The 20,596-nt window shown below is 35.5% G+C and overlaps 1 protein-coding gene across 5 annotated transcripts in view; it reads right to left on the bottom strand.

The window, feature by feature from the left end:
• Nucleotides 1–19,348, bottom strand: part of LOC138706734 (ATP-binding cassette sub-family C member 5-like) — a 110,278-nt gene extending 90,930 nt beyond the window's left edge. For all 5 annotated transcript variants that reach the window (XM_069836367.1, XM_069836370.1, XM_069836368.1 and 2 more), the window contains exons 1-5: nt 18,904–19,348; nt 17,161–17,301; nt 15,552–15,710; nt 12,351–12,498; nt 6,675–6,817 (exon numbers count right to left, since the gene is read on the bottom strand). In XM_069836367.1, the coding sequence (XP_069692468.1) occupies nt 6,675–6,817; nt 12,351–12,498; nt 15,552–15,710; nt 17,161–17,301; nt 18,904–19,025 (713 nt within the window). In that variant the 5' untranslated portion in view covers nt 19,026–19,348. The remainder of the gene's footprint in view (nt 1–6,674; nt 6,818–12,350; nt 12,499–15,551; nt 15,711–17,160; nt 17,302–18,903) is intronic.
• Nucleotides 19,349–20,596: the final 1,248 nt, after the last annotated feature.

The raw sequence follows: 20,596 nt of genomic DNA, 5'->3' as shown, positions 1-20,596 counted from the left end.
CGGCTACATCAAAGGTACCGACGCGAAGTGTCCATTCTTTATAATCCCTATTCGCTGGACACACTAGCCAAAAAGGTAGCAATTCACCCACAGGCCCACAGAAACAAAAACACAGAACATACAGACTAGAAACCTCCAATGAGAAGGTGTTTTATTGAATTATTTTAATAACTTTGGAAGACTGAAAAAAAAGAAAAACGAGAAACCGAAACATTGATACAGAGACAGAGATTTCTTCTAATCAGTTATTTAACTACGCTCTATCAACTGCAAAGTTATCTAGCACTGATGGAATTCGTGACAGCTAGATGCCATTTTTGGCGAGATGAGACAATGGATTATCCGACTTTATCCTTAAATTTAAGAAAACCTCAGCAGAAAGCCAACCCAGCACAAGCGAGATTCGAACCCACATCTGAGCGCAGCCTCCAATCAGGAGACAAGCTCCTTACTCCTGGGTAATGGCAGTGGCTGATAGAAATATACAGATCGATAGCAATGGTGACTAATTAAAGAAAGGTTTAAATTGTACTTTTTCCACTGTTGATATAATATAAAAGAGTACGGTTCATCTAGAGTCGCCAACTCTTCTACATTTCCTAGAGCTCTCATATTTCATTTTATTTTATTGCGATGACACATCACCCACATTTTTCAAGGTGACTGCGGAGAAATTGTGATTACTTCACCTTCCATAAACGACATAGAATATGTTCAAAACCAAGCTCTCAGACTCATTACTGGTGGAATCAAAACAACTCCAATAGATTCTATGAGATTCCTCACTAATATTAACAGCATCAAAATGACAATAGAAGAAAAAGCACTGATTCAATATGAAAAACTTATCAGATTACCAGGAAATAATTGGCATTCATACAGTCTTCTCTGTAGATTGAAAACTCAAAAAAGTTTCATATCCATTGTTCAAGAATTAAAACAGAAAATCAATATCCCGAATTTAAAAGAACACTTACAAATTAAACCATACCCTTTAACTCTATTAAATATAGAATATAATCTAAATTTAACAGAAGAAATACTGAAATCAGAAGTAAACACTGAAATACTGAAACAATTGTCTTTAGAGACAATTAATATTAGGTACCCTCCACAAAACTGGCTTCATTTATACACCGACGGATCCTTGATCTCCAGAGAACAAGGTGCCTGTGCAGATGTTACGTGCTGTCTCTTCTCACTTTATAGATCTCTTGGATATGGAACAACAAGTTTTGATGGTGAAATCATTGCAATAAGGGAAAGTCTCAGGAATCTTCTATGCCACATCAATAAATTTAGGAATGCAGTTATATTGTCAGACTCCAAAGCAGCTATTCTATCAATAGTCTCTAAACACACACCTTCATCTCAAACAGCAGAAATAACTAAAATGCTCTCTCAATTAATATCACTCAATAAAAGAGTTGTATTCCAATGGATACCATCCCATTGTGGAATCCTGAGAAACGAGAATGCGGATTCTTTAGCAAAGAAGGGCAGCACTGCTACTTACAGACCTGTTACTAAATCTACGTATTACTCTGTGAAAAGATTTATTAAATCTACATACTTAGACTTCAACAAACAAAATTTAATAACACAATCCCAAGGGAAAAAATGGAACTCTCTGCATCAAAATCCACAGTTAATTCCCGATTTACCACGAAAATCGTCTGTGGCTGCATTTAGATTGGCAACAGGCCATGATTGTTTGGCCAAACACCTGCATAGAATTGGAATATATCAGTCCCCTAACTGCCCATTGTGCAACTCAAACCAAGAAATGGATTCGGAACATCTCAAAATCTGTGCTTCAGTGGCTGGTCATGATAATATTTTTGAAAAATATTGGAGTGCAAGAGGTCAAATGACTTCATTGTCAAATGCCTGGCATTAGAAAACAACAACAACAACATTTTTCAAGGTTGCTCCCACATTCTTTGTACCATGTAAAATAAAATTACTGGATATCAGTACTTGCAATGGGCATGATTTATCAATGTGGCAATCTAGCAATGAGATGAGAAAATAATTAATACATCAAGAGATAAGAGGGATAAGTGACTGATAAGAAAATTAAATATACCGCCACTTAAAATGTGAAACTGTTAGATTACAATATGTAATAAACTTGAATGTTTACTTACTTGCATAGAGGTGGGCCTATCTTGTTTGTATATTGTCTGTTGTAAGTATGTCAATCCATTATGTAATAGTATGTCAATCGCTTATGTGAAATTTTTGTATTTTTCCTGATATGCCTCAATTTTACAAGCAAATAATTTCTTCTACTTCTGTCTTCAGATGAAAAGTGTAGAGAAAGAAAAGAGTCCTTAGATACTTCATTGTTAAAAATAGCTAAATCAACTTCAGTCAGTCAAATGTATTTATTCATATAACAGTCTCTTTTACTCGTCATTCTTCTTCACTTCAAGACAAAAGCAGATCCAACCTTTAAAATATGTACACCGACATTTGCCTTACAGCTGGAGTAAACGTCACAAAAAAATCCAACTTGGTAATCGAGTAGAAGTCATCAGCAATGGGATAAATTAGTGTCACGAAAGTGACCCATACTACCTCATTTGTACGTTTTACATCTTTTGCAGCAATTCACTTTCTTTATCATGCTGCACATTATGTTACCACTTTCAGTTTATTATTCAGAAGACATATGTAAGCAAAACTAATTAATGTGCACGCAAATAAAAAGGTGAACTTTCGTTTTCTGGATTGCAAACAAAAGACATTCTCTATAATCCCAACATTAACATATTTCAATCCATTTCCAATTACCATTGCAGTAGCATTGCAGTTAACGCGTAATGTTGCAAGCCAAAAGGTCGTGGGTTCCATTCCCAATGGAATCATGCATTTTTCCATTGATCTAATCCTTCTAGCCGCACTATGGTCCTGGAGTCTACTCAGCCTTTAACAGAAATGAGTACCAGGGGCATTTCCTTGGGGGTAAAAGCAGCGGGCACGTAGGACTGACATCCCTACTGCTATTAATGCCAATTGTCTATACAGGTAGGAGTTTTAACCTCTCGCCATCCTCTAGGCCGATTTGGCATGTTATAAGGTTGACTTTATCTTTTGCAGTTCATAATTACATATAACTTTTCGCAAGTTTACATCAGATAGTTCAGTTCATTACTTACTTACAAATGGTTTTTAGAGAACCCGGAGATTCATTGCCGCCCTCACATAAGCCCGCCATCGGTCCCTATCCTGTGCAAGATTAATCCAGTCCCTACCATCATATCTCACATCTCTAAAATCCATTTTAATATTATCCTTCCATCTACATCTCGGCCTCCCCAAAGGTCTTTTTCCCTCCAGCTTCCCAACTAACACTCTATATGCATTTCTGGATTCGCCCTTACGTGCTACATGCCCTGCCCATCTCAAACGTCTGGATTTAATGTTCCTAATTATGTCAGGTGAAGAATACAATGCGTACAGTTCTGCGTTGTGTAACTTTCTCCATCTTCTGTAACTTCAACCCGCTTAGCCCCAAATAATTTCCGAAGTACTTAATTCTCAAACACCCTTAGCCTCTGTTCCTCTCTCAAAGTGACGGTCCAACTTTCATAACAATACAGAACAACTGGTAATATAACTGTTTTATAAATTCTATCTTTCAGCTTTTTTTGACAGCAGACTAGATGACAAAAGCTTCTCAACCGAGTAATAACAGGAATTTCCCATATTTATTCTGCGTTTAATTTCCTCCCGAGTATCATTTATATTTGTTACTGTTGCTCCAAGATATTTGAATTTTTCCACCTTTTCAAAGAATAAATTTCAAATTTTTATATTTCCATTTCGTACAATATTCTCGTCACGAGACATGATCACATACTTTGTCTTTTCGGGATTTACTTCCAAACCTATTGCTTTACTTGCTTCAGTAAAATTCCCGTCTTTTCCCTAATCGTTTGTGGATTTTCTCCTAACATATTCACGTCATCCGCATAGACAAGCAGCTGATGTAACCCGTTCAATTCCAAACCCTCTCTGTTATCCTGGACTTTCCTAATAGCATATTCTAGGGCAAAGTTAAAAAGTAAAGGTGATAGTGCATCTCCTTCCTTTAGCCCGCAAGTGAACTGGAAAAGCATCCAATGGAAACTGGCCTGTACGGACTCTGCTGTACGTTTCACTGAGATACATTTTAATTAATCGAACTAGTTTCTTGGGAATATCAAATTCAACAAAAATATTACATAAAACTTCTCTCTAAACCGAGTCACACGCCTTTTTCAAATCCATGAGTAATTGATGTACTGTACTGCAATTATTTCTAATATTACTTTTCTACTTTCGCAAATCAGCTTGTAAAAGTGGCATGAATGTTAGGACGTATTAAACTTCACTTGATTCACAATGAGTTTATATGACAAATGACACTAATTCTGTAACACTGGGGATAGTGACTATTCTAGGCAGGGCCTGTAAGCTTTTTGACTTGGAATATTTGTAATGAAAAAGAGAAATAATGTGATAATAAATTTGTCCGAAACAAACGGCAAGTGGCCTGTTCATTTCATTTATAGATTCATTTTATTCGAGAAACAAATCAACTTTTAAAAAATTTTCAGCAGATTCAGAGTTAGACATGATCTCTCAGTTTTTTCAATGTAGAAGTTACTACAATTATTGCACATAGAGATAATTTTAAACACGTTACAAAGAGCATATTATAGCCATAACCAAATCGTACTATGCCTCCACATACTCAGCACACATCACAAACATCAATCACAACTATAGCAACATAGAAACAGACATGGAAATCCTACATATCCAATCAAAAAACAAGAACAATATGAAATGTTGTTGTTTTCCAATCCCAGGCGTTTGACAATAAAGTCATTTGACCTCTTGCACTCCAATATTTTTCAAAGATATTATCATGGTCAGCCACTGAAGCACAGATTTTGAGGTGTTCCGAATCCATTTCTTGGTTTGAGTTGCACAATGGACAGTTAGGGGACTGATATATTCCAATTCTATGCAGGTGTTTAGCCAAACAATCATGGCCTGTTGCCAATCTAAATGCAGGTACAGACGATTTTCGTGGTAAATCGGGAATTAACTGTGGATTTTGATGCAGAGAGTTCCATTTTTTCCCTTGGGATTGTGTTATCAAATTTTGTTTGTTGAAGTCTAAGTATGTAGATTTAATAAATCTCTTCACAGAGTAATACATAGATTTAGTAACAGGTCTGTAAGTAGCAGTGCTGCCCTTCTTTGCTAAAGCATCCGCATTTTCGTTTCCCAGGATTCCACAATGGGATGGTATCCATTGGAATACAATTCTCTTATTGAGTGATATTAATTGAGAGAGCATTTTAGTTATTTCTGCTGTTTGAGATGAAGGTGTGTGTTTAGAGACGATTGATAGAATAGCTGCTTTGGAGTCTGACAATATAACTGCATTCCTAAATTTATTGATGTGGCATAGAAGATTCCTGAGACATTCACTTATTGCAATGATTTCACCATCAAAACTTGTTGTTCCATATCCAAGAGATCTATAAAGTGAGAAGAGACAGCACGTAACACCTGCACCGGCACCTTGTTCTCTGGAGATCAAGGATCCGTCGGTGTATAAATGAAGCCAGTTTTGTGGAGGGTACCTAATATTAATTGTCTCTAAAGACAATTGTTTCAGTATTTCAGTGTTTACTTCTGATTTCAGTATTTCTTCTGTTAAATTTCCCATTGTGGAATCTTGGGAAACGAGAATGTGGATGCTTTAGCAAAGAAGGGCAGCACTGCTACTTCCAGATCTGTTACTAAATCTACGTATTACTCTGTGAAAAGATTTATTAAATCTACATACTTAGACTTCAACAAACAAAATTTGATAACTCAATCCCAAGGGAAAAAATGGAACTCTCTGCATCAAAATCCACAGTTAATTCCCGATTTACCACGAAAATCGTCTGTAGCTGCATTTAGATTAGCAACAGGCCATGATTGTTTGGCCAAACACCTGCATAGAATTGGAATATATCAGTCCCCTAACTGTCCATTGTGCAACTCAAACCAAGAAATGGATTCGGAACACCTCAAAATCTGTGCTTCAGTGGCTGGTCATGACAATATCTTTGAAAAATATTGGAGTGCAAGAGGTCAAATGACTTTATTGTCAAACGCCTGGCATTAGAAAACAACAACAACATATTTAATAGAGTTAAAGGGTTTGGTTTAATTTGTAAGTTTTCTTTTAAATTCGGGATATTGATTTTCTGTTTTAATTCTTGAACAATGGATATGAAACTTTTTTGAGTTTTCAATCTACAGAGAGGACTGTATGAATGCCAATTGTTTCCTGGTAATCTGATAAGTTAATAATCTGATAAATATGAAATATAAAGACACACAAAAACACACCCACTACAAACGCAATTAAATTTCACAACCACACCCTATTTGACTCCACATTACCAAACGAACACAAACGCACTCCCCACCAAAGCAACATCAGAAGAAATCGGACACAAGAAAGGACCTCACTAGTCCTGAAGATGGCTAGCAGGAAGCCGAAACTGGTCAACTAAAGTAAATGAACAACTCAGTTTCAATTTAACACTATAAAGTTGTTTTTAACACAAAACTTAAGTGATATAAAGTGTGTAATCATCTCTAAATTTGCCAACCTGTAATTAAGGGCCCAGTTCCAAGCAAAGAACACGGTACGGAGGAACTCTGCTAGGGTGAGGCACACCGCCCACGTTACACCAGTCATCGTGTCTGCCTCCTCATCCTCTGCGTACTGCAGCAGCTTACGCATGAACACTGTCTGTGAACACGAAGCATCACATGTCACACAACAATAAATGATGTAGCAGCACCGGGTTAGTTACGAGCAAGCACTCCTTGCTCTCTTAGTTATTAGTACGCTGGGCTGCAAAGAAATGCCGATACAAAATTATATCGTTTTCCAAGGACTTTAGCAAACATGGCGATGTGGAAACCTATTTTCCTGAGATTAGTTTTTAAAAACATGTAAATACGACTTTTATAACACGTTCACGTTATTATTTAAATTGAATTGATTTTAAATTATTCATATACTTTTATTTTACAACATTAATAAGAATACTTACTGGCTTTTAAGGAACCCGGAGGTTCATTGCCGCCCTCACATAAGCCCGCCATTGGTCCCTATCCTGAGCAAGATTAATCCATTCTCTATCATCATATCCCACCTCCCTCAAATCCATTTTAATATTATCTTCCCATCTACGTTTCAGCCTCCCGAAAGGTCTCTTCCCCTCCGGCCTCCCAACTAACACTCTATATCCATTTCTGGATTCGCCCATACGTGCTACATGTCCTGCCCATCTCAAACGTCTGGATTTAATGTTCCTAATTATGTCAGGTGAAGAATACAATTCGTGCAGTTCTGTGTTGTGTAACTTTCTCCATTCTCCTGTAACTTCATCCCTCTTAGCCCCAAATATTTTCCTAAGAACCTTATTCTCAAAAACCCTTAACCTCTGTTCCTCTTTCAAAGTGAGAGTCCAAGTTTCACAGCCTTACAGAACAACCGGTAATATAACTGTACATTAATAAGAATACTACAGCCTTCCCTATTATCCATGGATCCTGTCATTGTCACAATCGATATATATGACCAGTTGCGTTTCATATTGATTTAACAAAAAAAAAAAAAAAAAAAAAAAAAAGTCAATTTTATTATAAATATAAAGTTTTTTTTTTTATAAATACAGATACAGAACTGAAAATTGAATCTAATTGAAACATTTAAGCACACATTTCTTCTTTACATGGAATAAGAACTCTTTAGAAAATTCAGACCAGTTCAGATGTGTTTGTATAATTATTTTATTGCAATGCCTTCTGTGTATCTCTATTTCTATTGTTTCCTAAGCAAAGTCCTCATAACACGATCATATTTCAAATTCATAGCGACTTCGACTCGGTATTTCTTTTGCAGCCCAGTGTGCTGTAACACGAAAGTGCAAAGAATTATTGTGATACCCAGGTAGTGGTCTTCAGGTACTTTATACTGTAAACCCTACCAACCCTGAGAGTTTAAATTATGACATGTTTGGAAGAACTTTTAACTGACTGAAAGGAATGTTTCGAAAAAAGTGGAACTGAGCAAGTCTGAGAAAAGAATGCGATAGTCTTACAAATACTGAAACAAACTGATTGGTTCGTACAACAGGCCCACTTAAAGAACATGCTAAGTCAATTTTACTTTATTTGTTTTTTGGTCCTATTTGCTAGCCCATAAGTGAACTATTTTTCTAGTAAATCAGAATGCCAAAAAGCTTGCAGTGTAACAATGGTAACTTAAACTAAGTGAGATGTGAACTAACGATGTCTTATCAGTGTAGGTATTAATGTTAAAAAATGTTCCTCTGTAAAATTTAAGAAAAGTGATTTAGCATGTTCTTTCTGCGGATCCTTCTAGACAAATTAGATTATTATGGAATTAAAGGCATTGCACATCAATGGTGTCACTCACATCTCACAGATCTATAGGAAACAGAAAGTCTAAATCAATACCACTGTGAAATCTGCCGCCACATGGGGAACTAGTAATAAAGGAATTCCTCAAGGATCAATTTTAGGTCCCTTACTTTTTCTTGTGTTTATAAACCATCTTGCCACCCTAATAAAAGATGTAGGTCATCCCACATTATTTGCAGATGACACAAGTATAGTAATTACCAGGGAACGGATTTATATGGACTAAAAATATATGAAATATGTAAATATATATGTAGTTATTTTTACCAAAATATGGAATTAAATATGGATTTTTACCAAAATATGGAATTAAATATGGACTTAAAATTATAAAAAAATGACTATGTACGTTAAATATTGGTACATTTTAATCAAACTAAACAAAAAATATAATGGACGTACCTTATCTTCCAATGTAGTTTCAACAAAACACAATTTTTATTGTCTGTTACCATAACAATAGGTTACAAACATTTCTTTCAAGTGCTGAAAAGTGAATCTTCTTCTATTGTCTCTGAGGATAGATTTATACTGACTAAAAGAGCGTTCGACGTCACAAGAAGTAACTGGTACATAATTCAATTTCACAATGTCTGCTGGGGATAAGTCCAAGTTAATCTTCACTGTTGATTCACCACTCATCACAGCAACAACCTTTTGTAGTTCTTCATATCCAGGGTTTTTTGAAAGTACAGTGTCCACCTTAGCTCTTACTGCATCTGCAACTTTACCTCTACCACGATTCAGTTGTTCCACAGTACTATTTATAATTTCAAAACTTTCAGATAGTGAAAGGTGCCTATTTTGGAGACTTTTGAGCGTTTTTATGATGCATGAAAATGTATGCTGAATGTGAGCTAAGTCATTCTTCACACTTATGTCACAGGTAACTGTTTTCGCAGTATCAATTGAGACTGCATCTTCAGAGTCCAATGCAAGGAGAACATTGTTAATAGAGTCTATATGTTCGGCATAATATTCAACTGCTTCTAGCCATGTACCCCATCTAGTTAAAATTGGCTTTGGTGGCAATGGAATTTCAGGGTACATTTCTTTCAACACGTTAACTCTACTGGGAGCTTTGAGAAATACTTTTTTCACTGATGAAATCAACAAATCTACTTTAGGGAAATTGTCTCTGACCACTTCTGCCACACGATGAAATGCATGCGCCACACAAGTAAAATGAGTCAATTTAGGATATACAACAGATAATGCTTGTCCAGCTTTGACCATATAAGGGGCAGCATCGCTAATAAAGAATAACACATTATCGTACATAATACCCTTTGGCCACAGGATACCCATAGCTTCGTTGAACAGTTTAACTATAGTTTTGTTATTGCACTTTTCTAGAACATCACAATGTAAAAGAATTCGTTCAGAATATTGTTCACTTAACAAACCGATAACTACATTACCAACAAGTCTACCTTCTTTGTCGGGAGTCTCATCAATGGAAACCCAAATTGAACTATCTTTAATTTCATCTCTTATCTTCTGTATTGTCTCATCGTAGATGGATGGAGCATACGTCTTCCTAAGTGTTGACTCATCCGGGATTGTATGTTGAGTATATTTTTCAAGGAATTCCCTGAAGACCTTATTCTTTAGTTTGTAGAGAGGAATATCAGCAGAGATGAGAGAACGGCACAGGTCGATGTTAAACTCAGATCTTACATTCGATGTTGTTGGTTGTGTTAAAAACAATTGTCTCTGCTTGGAATTTAGTTGTTTGTTGGCCTGATGTTTACTAGTTGTAATGTGTTGTTGCACCAGGAACTTTTGTGTAGATGATACTGCACACTGACACAAATTACAAAATAATATTTTATTGTCAGTTGATAAACCATCTTCTTTAAATTCTGAAATGTAACTTGTTAGTTTTGATTTTAAATTGACTGAATGACGTACTTTTGGCATATTTACCGTCTTTATAGTATGATTTACAAAACTGAACCTATGTGTACTCTGACTGGCATTTAACTGTTGAGCTGCACAACTGAAGTCTGTTAAAAATTTTAAATTAAATTAATACAGTTTTGTAACTTACTTTCCCATTGTTGATAGGACTGCTAATTTTCAAATAACTCTGATGTTAAAGGGATTACTGAACATGTGTTTAAATCTCTATTGTTGAAATGTATTTTTAAAAGTTAATGGAATTTTGTTTTGTTTTATTGTTAAACCTAATATAATATGGACTGTTTTATATGAAATATGGAAAATATATGGAAATTAACGAAAATATGTACTAAACTCTAAAATATGGAAAAATATGGAAAATAAAAGTAGGATTTTTCAACCCTACACATTGTGAAACATAAAGATAATGCAAAATATAAATTATATTAGCTTTATAAGTAAATATGTATTTACATATAAATCCTTTCCCTGGTAATTACAGCCAATAACTCCAATGTATTTCAATCTTCTACAGAGGCAATTCTCCTTAAAATATGTGATTCATTCTCAGCCAATAACTTAGTACAGTATTAAATTGTAACAAAACTAACAAAATCCAATTTAAATCCTGCTCAAATTCAACCTGACAAATTTCAAGCGCAATAATTAACAATAGATCCCTAATAAAAACAACAACAACCACCAAATATGTTAAATTGGAAAAATCATATTAAAGAAATTACCCCCAAATTAAATTCAGCATGTTTTGCTATTAGATCTATGCAAGAGATAGTAAATATCAATATCTTAAAAACAATATACTTTGCATACTTTCACTCAGTAATGAGTTTGGAATAATATTCTGGGGAAATTCCACAGATAGTAACAATATATTTCTATTACAAAAAAGAGAAATTAGAATAACAGTAGGTGCCAAATGTAGGGAATCGTGTAGGACCATTTTCAAAAAACTACAAATAATGTCCATGGCTTGTCAATATATATTTTTATTAATAAATTTCCTCATATGTAATCGTGAAAACTTTGTAACTAATCAACAGTTCATAGCATAAATACTCGTCAAAAAATGACTTTCATACTCCATCGGCAAGTCTATCGTGCTATCAAAAAGGAGTGCATTGTAAGGCAGTAAAATTTGTAATAGTCTCTCTATGTATATAAAAAATCAAACTTAAAACATAAGATTATTTAGGGCCAAATTAAAAAAGTACCTGATTTCTCAAGTCTTCTATTCTGTAAGTGAATTTATGATATTCAACAACACTGCATGAATGTTTCTGTCTTGTATTAAGTATCAATACTAACCCCTTGTGTTGTACCAGTGTATTGTAAAACTCTTCTGTATATATTTAAACTAGACTGTGACTATAATTAAGACTTTGTAGTACTATTACGATTCTTTTGACATGTTCCATATTCTAGCTGTGAAGCGATGTACAAATACCATGGAATGTAAATAAATAAATACGATATGATATAATATAATACAATAGGCCTACCCTTCATTTGGTCACATAAGGTCTTTACAAACACTACTAACCTAGCAATATCGAATGAAATATATGAACTGCAGGTCGTATTATATTGAGATGTTCCTACTTTTTGACATAAAATACGTCTTTTCACACAAAGAGTATGGCCACACAATAAAACGTTGATTTCAATATGAATGCCTCTTTGTTCCCTATCAGTGGTTCCTGTATCTATACTATATCTGGTGGTAACGCTGGAAGTACATACCACGCAATTGCAAACATTATATTAGATTTTCATTGTTTATGCATTACCGGGAGAAAGGAAGATAGTTTCCACGACTTATGGAATTAACCCTGTAATAACAGAGCACAATTTTGATAGTCTCCTGCCCCATCTATTAAAGAACATTTTCTGTACTGCTTTCATACCGGACTGATAAACCCCATGGCAAGGCTGAGCGAGAACACAATGCTGGACATGATGACGCGTGTTCGGATGAACCGCCACACAGCGGCCCCAAATGAAGCCCGACGCGGCCCATTACGACGCACCTCCTCCTGCCACAGGAGCTCCAACCTGGACACAGACACAACCACTAATTAGCTATCCATACTGTGCCGCAGACAATCATCTTCAATTAATAATTTCGAGGAAAAATTGTTCCGGGGCCGGGCATCGAACCCGGGATCTTTGGTTTAACGTACCAACAATCTACCCAGGCAGCTCAGTTGGTAGAGCATTGGTACGTTAAACCAAAAGTCCCGGGTTCGATGCCCGGCCCCAGAACAATTTTTCCTCGAAATTATTCAAATCAACTTTACAGGGAGTTATACCTGAGAGCTTGATTTGCAATCATCTTCAATGTTTCAATATTCCTAATTGGTCCCATTTTGAGATTCTAGTCTAAATTAAATTGAAATTGATCACGTGTTGTATTCATTGTGACGATATTTGTAAATGAGTATTAGTGTTTAGTGAATAAAGAAAGTGAAATGTCTTTCACTGCAGCTAAAAGAATTTTTATTGTAGGACATTTAGTGAGAAACAAAGGTTACAAGAAACTGAAGCGACATTTTAGACAAGAGTATCTCGAAACACAAGTTCCTTCACAACTGTATGCTTATAAACTTCGTAAGTGGAGATCTATGGGATCTGTGTGTAATAAACAAAAAACTTAATGGACAAAAGGATTAGTGACACAGGAGTGCAGTCCTTTACTGGAAGGTGTGACAAATATTTGGAAGCAGAGGGTGGTCACTTTGAGCAATAGATATAAATTTGGTAAGCAGACCTAATGTCATGCTTCATTTATGTATTAAGTATTCATTTCATATGGAAGGCTCAGTTCAAATGGAAAAAAATTCATAATTTAAAGTTTTGAGAAACTACATTTTGTTGTTGTTTTCTAATGCCAGGCGTTTGACAATAAAGTCATTTGACCTCTTGCACTCCAATATTTTTCAAGGATATTATCATGGCCAGCCACTGAAGCACAGATTTTGAGGTGTTCCGAATCCATTTCTTGGTTTGAGTTGCACAATGGGCAGTTAGGGGACTGATATATTCCAATTCTATGCAGGTGTTTGGCCAAACAATCATGGCCTGTTGCTAATCTAAATGCAGCTACAGACGATTTTCGTGGTAAATTGGGAATTAACTGTGGATTTTGATGTAGAGAGTTCCATTTTTTCCCTTGAGATTGTGTTATCAAATTTTGTTTGTTGAAGTCTAAGTATGTAGATTTAATAAATCTTTTCACAGAGTAATACGTAGATTTAGTAACAGGTCTGTAAGTAGCAGTGCTGCCCTTCTTTGCTAAAGCATCCGCATTCTCGTTTCCCAGGATTCCACAATGGGATGGTATCCATTGGAATACAATTCTTTTATTGAGTGATATTAATTGAGAGAGCATTTTAGTTATTGCTGCTGTTTGAGATAAAGGTGTGTGTTTAGAGACTATTGATAGAATAGCTGCTTTCGAGGCCTAGGGGTTCATTTCCCTTTCCTTCCTCCTCTTTCTACTTTTCTGTTCCTAGTGCTGACCTGCTATGGCACTAAAATCGTCCTCCAGTGGCTTAAGGAGGGAAAGCTGGTGATCAACAAGGTCTCCCAGCTAGGTCCAATGGACCCGTCGACCAACAGCAGGTGTGGTCCTACAGACATTCTGGGGGTTGTGTGTGAATGAAGTAGCCACCAAAACGTTAAAATATGGTGTTCACTTAAATCGGCTACAACTTGCCATTTTCACTCCAATATGAAATGAGTACCATTAAGGTAAATAGTCCTCCAAATCGGATCTCCGGGCGGGGACTACTTTAATGGTACAGAATCAACTAAACATCTTACAATGGAATGCTGGCGGTATAACATCAGCCAAGAAACTGCATTTTAAAGCTTTATGTTGCTATGAAAAACCAAAGGATCGTTGAAATTATTATAAATTCTGTTAATGATGTTTTATATACAATATAAGTTTCAAATTAGAATGTGTTAATTGGATTTTTCACAGCAACATGAAGCTTTAAAATTCAGGTTTCTCAAAACTTTAAATTTAGAGTTGTTTCCCTTTTGAACTGTGTTGTTGATATCTGGGTATATTCCTTTATTATTTATTATTTTAATTTATTATTCATTATTTCAGCTATTTATTACTTTAATGGGATGAACAGTGACAAAACTACATGGTTCATGGTACACTCAACTTTTTGTTGGATCTCCCTGTGGTTTACGACAAATTGATACAGACATACAGGAGTACTGAAGAGTATTCCATAATCTCTCCTACTCAAATCCCATCCTCAGCTTACCATGGTTCAACCTGTTTTTAACAAACAAGACCCTAGGGACCGAGTCACAGCGGTATATCTTTTTCATTAAAAATGGAGGCAATACTATTTTAGCATGCTGACCTGCCATGGCATGCATAAGCGTCCCCTAAGTGGTGAAAAGGGGATATGGTCACTGGAGTTGTCTGGCAATTCTCCCAGCTAGGTCATATGGACCAGCTAATGAACAACAGGTGTGGTTCTCCAAACAGTCTGGGAGTTGTGTGTAGGGGATATAACCGCCATAGCATAAAAATATGGTGCCTACATTAAAACAGTTATACCTTTTGCTATGGCACTCTCCTATATTGGAATGCAAGAGAGTTTTGCCAAGAACTCAGCATTAGTCATAGTTCACAACAACAACATATTATACAGTACAGCATGACATATAAACTATTTTTTTTAACATGTAGTTTATCTTTTTCTTTATATTTTGTATAATGATGAAGTAAAAGGATGAGAAAGATACGTCTTCTTTTGATCTGCAACACGTAATCTGTTTCGCTCTGAACACTGACATGGTAACATCACAGTCTAGTATATACAGTCACGAAGCTCAGTACTTAGTACATATGCATCCATAGATAGTTGCTGACCACTAGGATCGCTAATATCGCCTCATTACAGACAATGCGAAATAGAATCGGCACAGTCTATTGTTCCTAGTACCCTCACAATGCAAGCTTTGTGACTGTACATACTAGACTGTGGTAACATTGTAAGTACTGTTTTTGGCTTCTGTCTTAATTCCAGAGCAATGAAGTACAACATATAAATTTTTAGCACGAAAACAATACTTGCCTTTGTGCATTCAGATCACAAGAATCGAGAGGTGAACCTTGTGGAATATCCTCGATTGTGAGGCCTTTCTTGTAGGCTGCGTACATGTACCGAGACATCCATGAGAACGAGATGAAGGATAAAAATCCCGCACGGTCCACGCTGATCATGTCTTTCTGTCTGCAACAACAATTCTGCATATCAGTGATAATCACACCGAGCTGGATACATTAAGAAGATTGATTCATACTTGTGTATTATTATTTGTTTCTATTTGTATTTTGTATTTATCTGTGTTGTTTTCTAATTTATTTACACATTGTAAATAAATTTGAAATTTAAATTTCAATTACAAAATACTTAAATTACCAATATACAGGATGTAAAAAAATAAATGTTACAAGGCTCGGTGATATGTAGGTAAGTACCATGTGATCATATTTTGTTAATAAACTCATGTCCAGAAATGCTTTGTTTACGTGTTACCGTTTCTGACATGTGGAAGAGGACATAGGCAGTACAGATCACAAAAGATAGGAAAGAAGTAAAAAAAAGACAATTGAAATTGCACCCATGTCTAGAGACCCATGCCCAATGGCCTGGCCACCTCGCTCACCTGACCTGACACCATTGGATGTCTTTTTCTGGGGGTACATGAAAACCCTGGAGTGCGAGACTCCTGTGGAGACACAACAAGATATTGTGGCACGAAATCAAGTCGCAGCTGGAATCATCCGAGATATGCCGGAAAACTTTCCAAAAGTTTGACATGACATAACCAGACAATGCACAAGAAGTATCGAAGCTGGTGGCAGCCATTTGGAGCACCTTCTGTAGTTAATTAAAATGCTTTTACTTACAGTATTTCAATTGCCTTTTTTATTTCTTTCCTAGCTTTTGTGATCCGTACTGCCTACGTCCTCCTCCACATTTCAGAGATGCTAGCAAATAAATAAAGCGTTTCTGGACATGGGTTTATTAACAAAATATGATCACATGGTATCCATCTACCTATCATCGAGTTTTGTAATATATATTTTTTTTGCACCCTATATAAGGACAATGGCTATCTATGTATCTGTGACGAAACAATAAACTGCACCTTCTGTTACACTGTCTGGTTTTTGAAAATATACTATTGTAACATAATATATGGCAAACCATTATTTAATGGTTGCTACAGGGAGTCTATAATTTTATATGTCACATATTTAAGAATCTATAATTAGTTCAACTATTATACCTTAAATGGACACAATTTATTATCAAAAGTCTGAGGGTTTTCAGTTGATTCATTCAGATCCACAATAAAGATTGTGTATCATTGTTAAATTTACAAAACCTCAGATTTCTTTCTCCATATTAGTTCAACTATAGAAGATTTAAGGCATTACTTTTTAAGTAGCATAGACTGAGTTACAGTACAAGATAAATTTTATTAGGCTATATAAGAGAAATTTTTGTGTGTTATAATAATTAATTATAACTATCATTCTATAAACTATAACCATTTAATGTAAGCTCCTTTCGGGTAAAACAAGGTTTAAGAAATTGTACAGCAGTCAAATAAATAAATTGGGATTTCAACTAATTTTCATTCTGTTATATCAAGGGTATCAATGTCTCAAACCTGGCATTTTTGCGAATAGGGATCAGATTCTTGAGAGCAGTCTTGTACTTCCCAACCCCATGGCCAGATATATACTGTGGTGAAGTTCGGGTATAAGCCCGGTATGGTGCCTGTTTCGTCGCACCACTTCCATCATCCAACCTGCAACAATAAATAACCTTTTGAAAACAGTATTAAAATAAAGTGCTGCATTTCTGAAGAATGTTGATCATGATGTGTTTTTATTTATTTTAACTCTTCACAACATGAATTCATTTCAAAATATCGCATTTATTACTTAAAATTATCAAACAAGTCCCTATACGAACATAGTATAAAAAAAAATTCAGAGAACTCGTAATTTTACCTGTACCCTACATATACAGTATATTTTAGAAACAGTATGTAAATAAGTTAGGAGAAAATCCAGAAACTATTAGGGAAAACACGGGAATTTTACTTGATGCAATAAGGAGATAGGTTTGAAAGTAAACCCCGAAAAAAACAAAGTAGGTCTATATGATTATGTCCCGTGACCAGAACATAGTAACAAATGGAAATATAAAAATTGGAAATTTATTCTTTGAAGAGGTGGAAAAATTCAAATATCTTGGAGCAACAGTAACAAATATAAATGATACTCGGAAGGAAATTAAACACAGAATAAATATAGGAAACACCTGTTATTATTCGGTTGACAAGGTTTTATCATCTAGTCTGCATCTTGTTCCCCAAAGATTTCTACTACATCTTTTATGGCTGTTCGGCCAATTCTGGCATTAAAATCCCCGCCAATCACCAAATAGTCGTTCTTAGTTGGGGGTTGTGCGGCAGGTTGTTCCCTCCCACGTAAAAAATTCTTACTTATATTACTCAGAGGAGCAGCAATAGCCGGACTGATTAAATTTAATTTAAAACCACTAATTTCAAGCCACTGAACGATGCGAGCAGATTGCAACGTCGTAGCCAGAGGGAGATAGAATTCGTTCACTTCGGGAGACAGACCTAAGTTCGTTGACCTCTTACATTTGAGAAGAGAAAGAACTTGTTAACGGCGATGTTGCCAGACTGCTGAAACTTTCTACTTAATTTTCTAATTAACCGTGCATTTAATCACAAAACGTAATAAAAGTTTTGTATCGGTACTCATTTAAGTGTTCCCTATTGTCCCTTTCGATGTGCAGGATTATTTCACTTTCACTCTGTATAGGCCTACTCATATTATTCAAAACCAATGGTATGGTAAAGGCTAATCATAAATTGGGAACCAAGGATGAAGGATTTGGAGCGGTACCGGTAGCGTATGAGCTTATGTGACAACAAAACTTTAGCAGTTAGCATTTATCTAGAGATTAAGAAAACACCGGTACCTGAATTATTTTAATGTATGCCCTATAGATCAAATACAATCTATATCCTATATCACAAATTGGCTCTTTTTTAAGACGTAAGACTACTTGGAGTTTGTAGCTGAACCAACGCCTATTCTAGCTATTGACAGCAATTCTCTTTACCGTCCAACCAGCAGAATAAGCATATTTGAGTATTTTCTGTTCCACAATCAAAATATTATATGTCCATTATACAAGCTTATTACAAGAATATCTCCCAAGGTATTTTTCATTTTGTATATAGTAAACAGCATAAAATTGAAAGAATCACAGATTAATAAATTTCTCTGTCTGCTTTTCAACGAAATACCATCTGTCAAACACTTGCAGACTTTAATAATCTCATTAATATGCATTAAGTAGTGTCGCTTACCTGTCTCCTGAAATATTTCTATGCATAGGCGTACTCTCTTCGAGGATAGAAGACTGGATATCATTGTGTTCTAACTGATCGTCTCCCTTTGAACTTTCGGCCGAATTTTCTGCTATAGCCATACTCACTGTTTGTTACAAGATATACATCAATCATTCGGAGTTCATACAATACACAGATGCAGAAAATACCGTAATTAAGTAGTCTATTGTATCACACCAGCCTTAAACATCTACATTTCCACTACAACCACACGGTACTCTGCACACACTACGCCCCCACTAATTCCCACAATCCATACACTCGCACGTCTTATCACATCTTATCCAAATGTAAATAACACGAACTCCAGTTCCTTTCCCAATCACCTGACAGCACTAGATGAGTCCAGCTCACTGAACCGGTTGTGATAAAACCGACAAATGAAACCATTATGAACACCTGTTGGACGTGACAATGACACACCGCCATTTTATGTCAAATGCAGGTGGAGCCGCTTTCAATTTAAAATCACAAAACACCTGAGTTTTTCCTATACAAACAGATTTAAATCCGTGGATACGTACGGTGATTCATTGTTTTCTAGTGATAAGATGAACATAAACATCAGTTCACGAACGATGTTTCAATAAAGGGAGAATATGCAAGTTTTAATTTTATTACGTAGGTAGTTTAATGAAAAATTGACAATGCAATCACATCATTACTGTCCATACCAATTACTTACCAAAACTATCCTAATCAAAGAATTTTTTTTAAATTTACGTCTTGGAGAAGAACTGAAAATGTCAAAGCATTCGTACTAAAGTTATAGTTCCCGTATACTTCAGATATTTTATCAGATTTGTATATAATTTTTTAGCAGATATGGACAATGATACTTCACAGTCAGATTTTAAGATTTTTTAATTCATTATTTGGTGGGGGGGGGGAGGGGGAACATGAGTACAAACTTTCGACTCTTTAACAAAAGTCTGAATTTTTGTTTTTCCCACTATCGCCCCAAAAATATCTAAACGACGTTTATATAATAAATTGTTATTCAGATGTAGCCTAATTGACTTGTAAATACAATAAGAGTTTATAATATGCAACAGGAGGATAATTGAGTTAATTCGTCTAAGACTTAAACAAAATATTTTGTTGAATTGCGAATGAATTATCAATGGCAGCATGCTTACAATGGAGCTTCGAACTTGAAACTAATGGCTTACTCATCACTGTAGAATTCTTTCTTTCTATAATGTTTTTCAAATCGATTTTAAAAATCCGAGGAAAATAGATTATAAGCACTGTAATTTTATTACAACAAAGTACTGTCCGTCCAAGTGGTTATGCTGCAGGGTCATTGAAATGAGGGAAATTACGTGACAGTTACTTTAAGTCATTTTAAATAATTTTATTGTATTGTGTAGAAGTCCAATTCCGAACAGAAATTTTTTTCAGGAAATAGCTAAGACAATCCAGACACAAGCCTTTAAAAGGGGGCCAGCAGAAATGGGTGGGGGGAACCAGGATACGACATAACCACTCAGATGGACAGTACACTCAGCTTTTCTTGTTGAGATGAAATCACATTATAAAATGGGGAGATCATAGTGGACCATCTCCCTCCTTTTTCCCCGCATCACAGAAATTGTTTGGGAGCAGATCACTGTTTAGAGCATATTGTTTCTGATATTAAATTTTAGTA

Source organism: Periplaneta americana, chromosome 9 (assembly GCF_040183065.1).
Source record: "Periplaneta americana isolate PAMFEO1 chromosome 9, P.americana_PAMFEO1_priV1, whole genome shotgun sequence".
NCBI classification, from domain to species: Eukaryota; Metazoa; Arthropoda; class Insecta; order Blattodea; family Blattidae; genus Periplaneta; species Periplaneta americana.
Note: the sequence above shows the minus strand (reverse complement) of the source record. Positions and strands in the feature narration are given on the sequence as shown.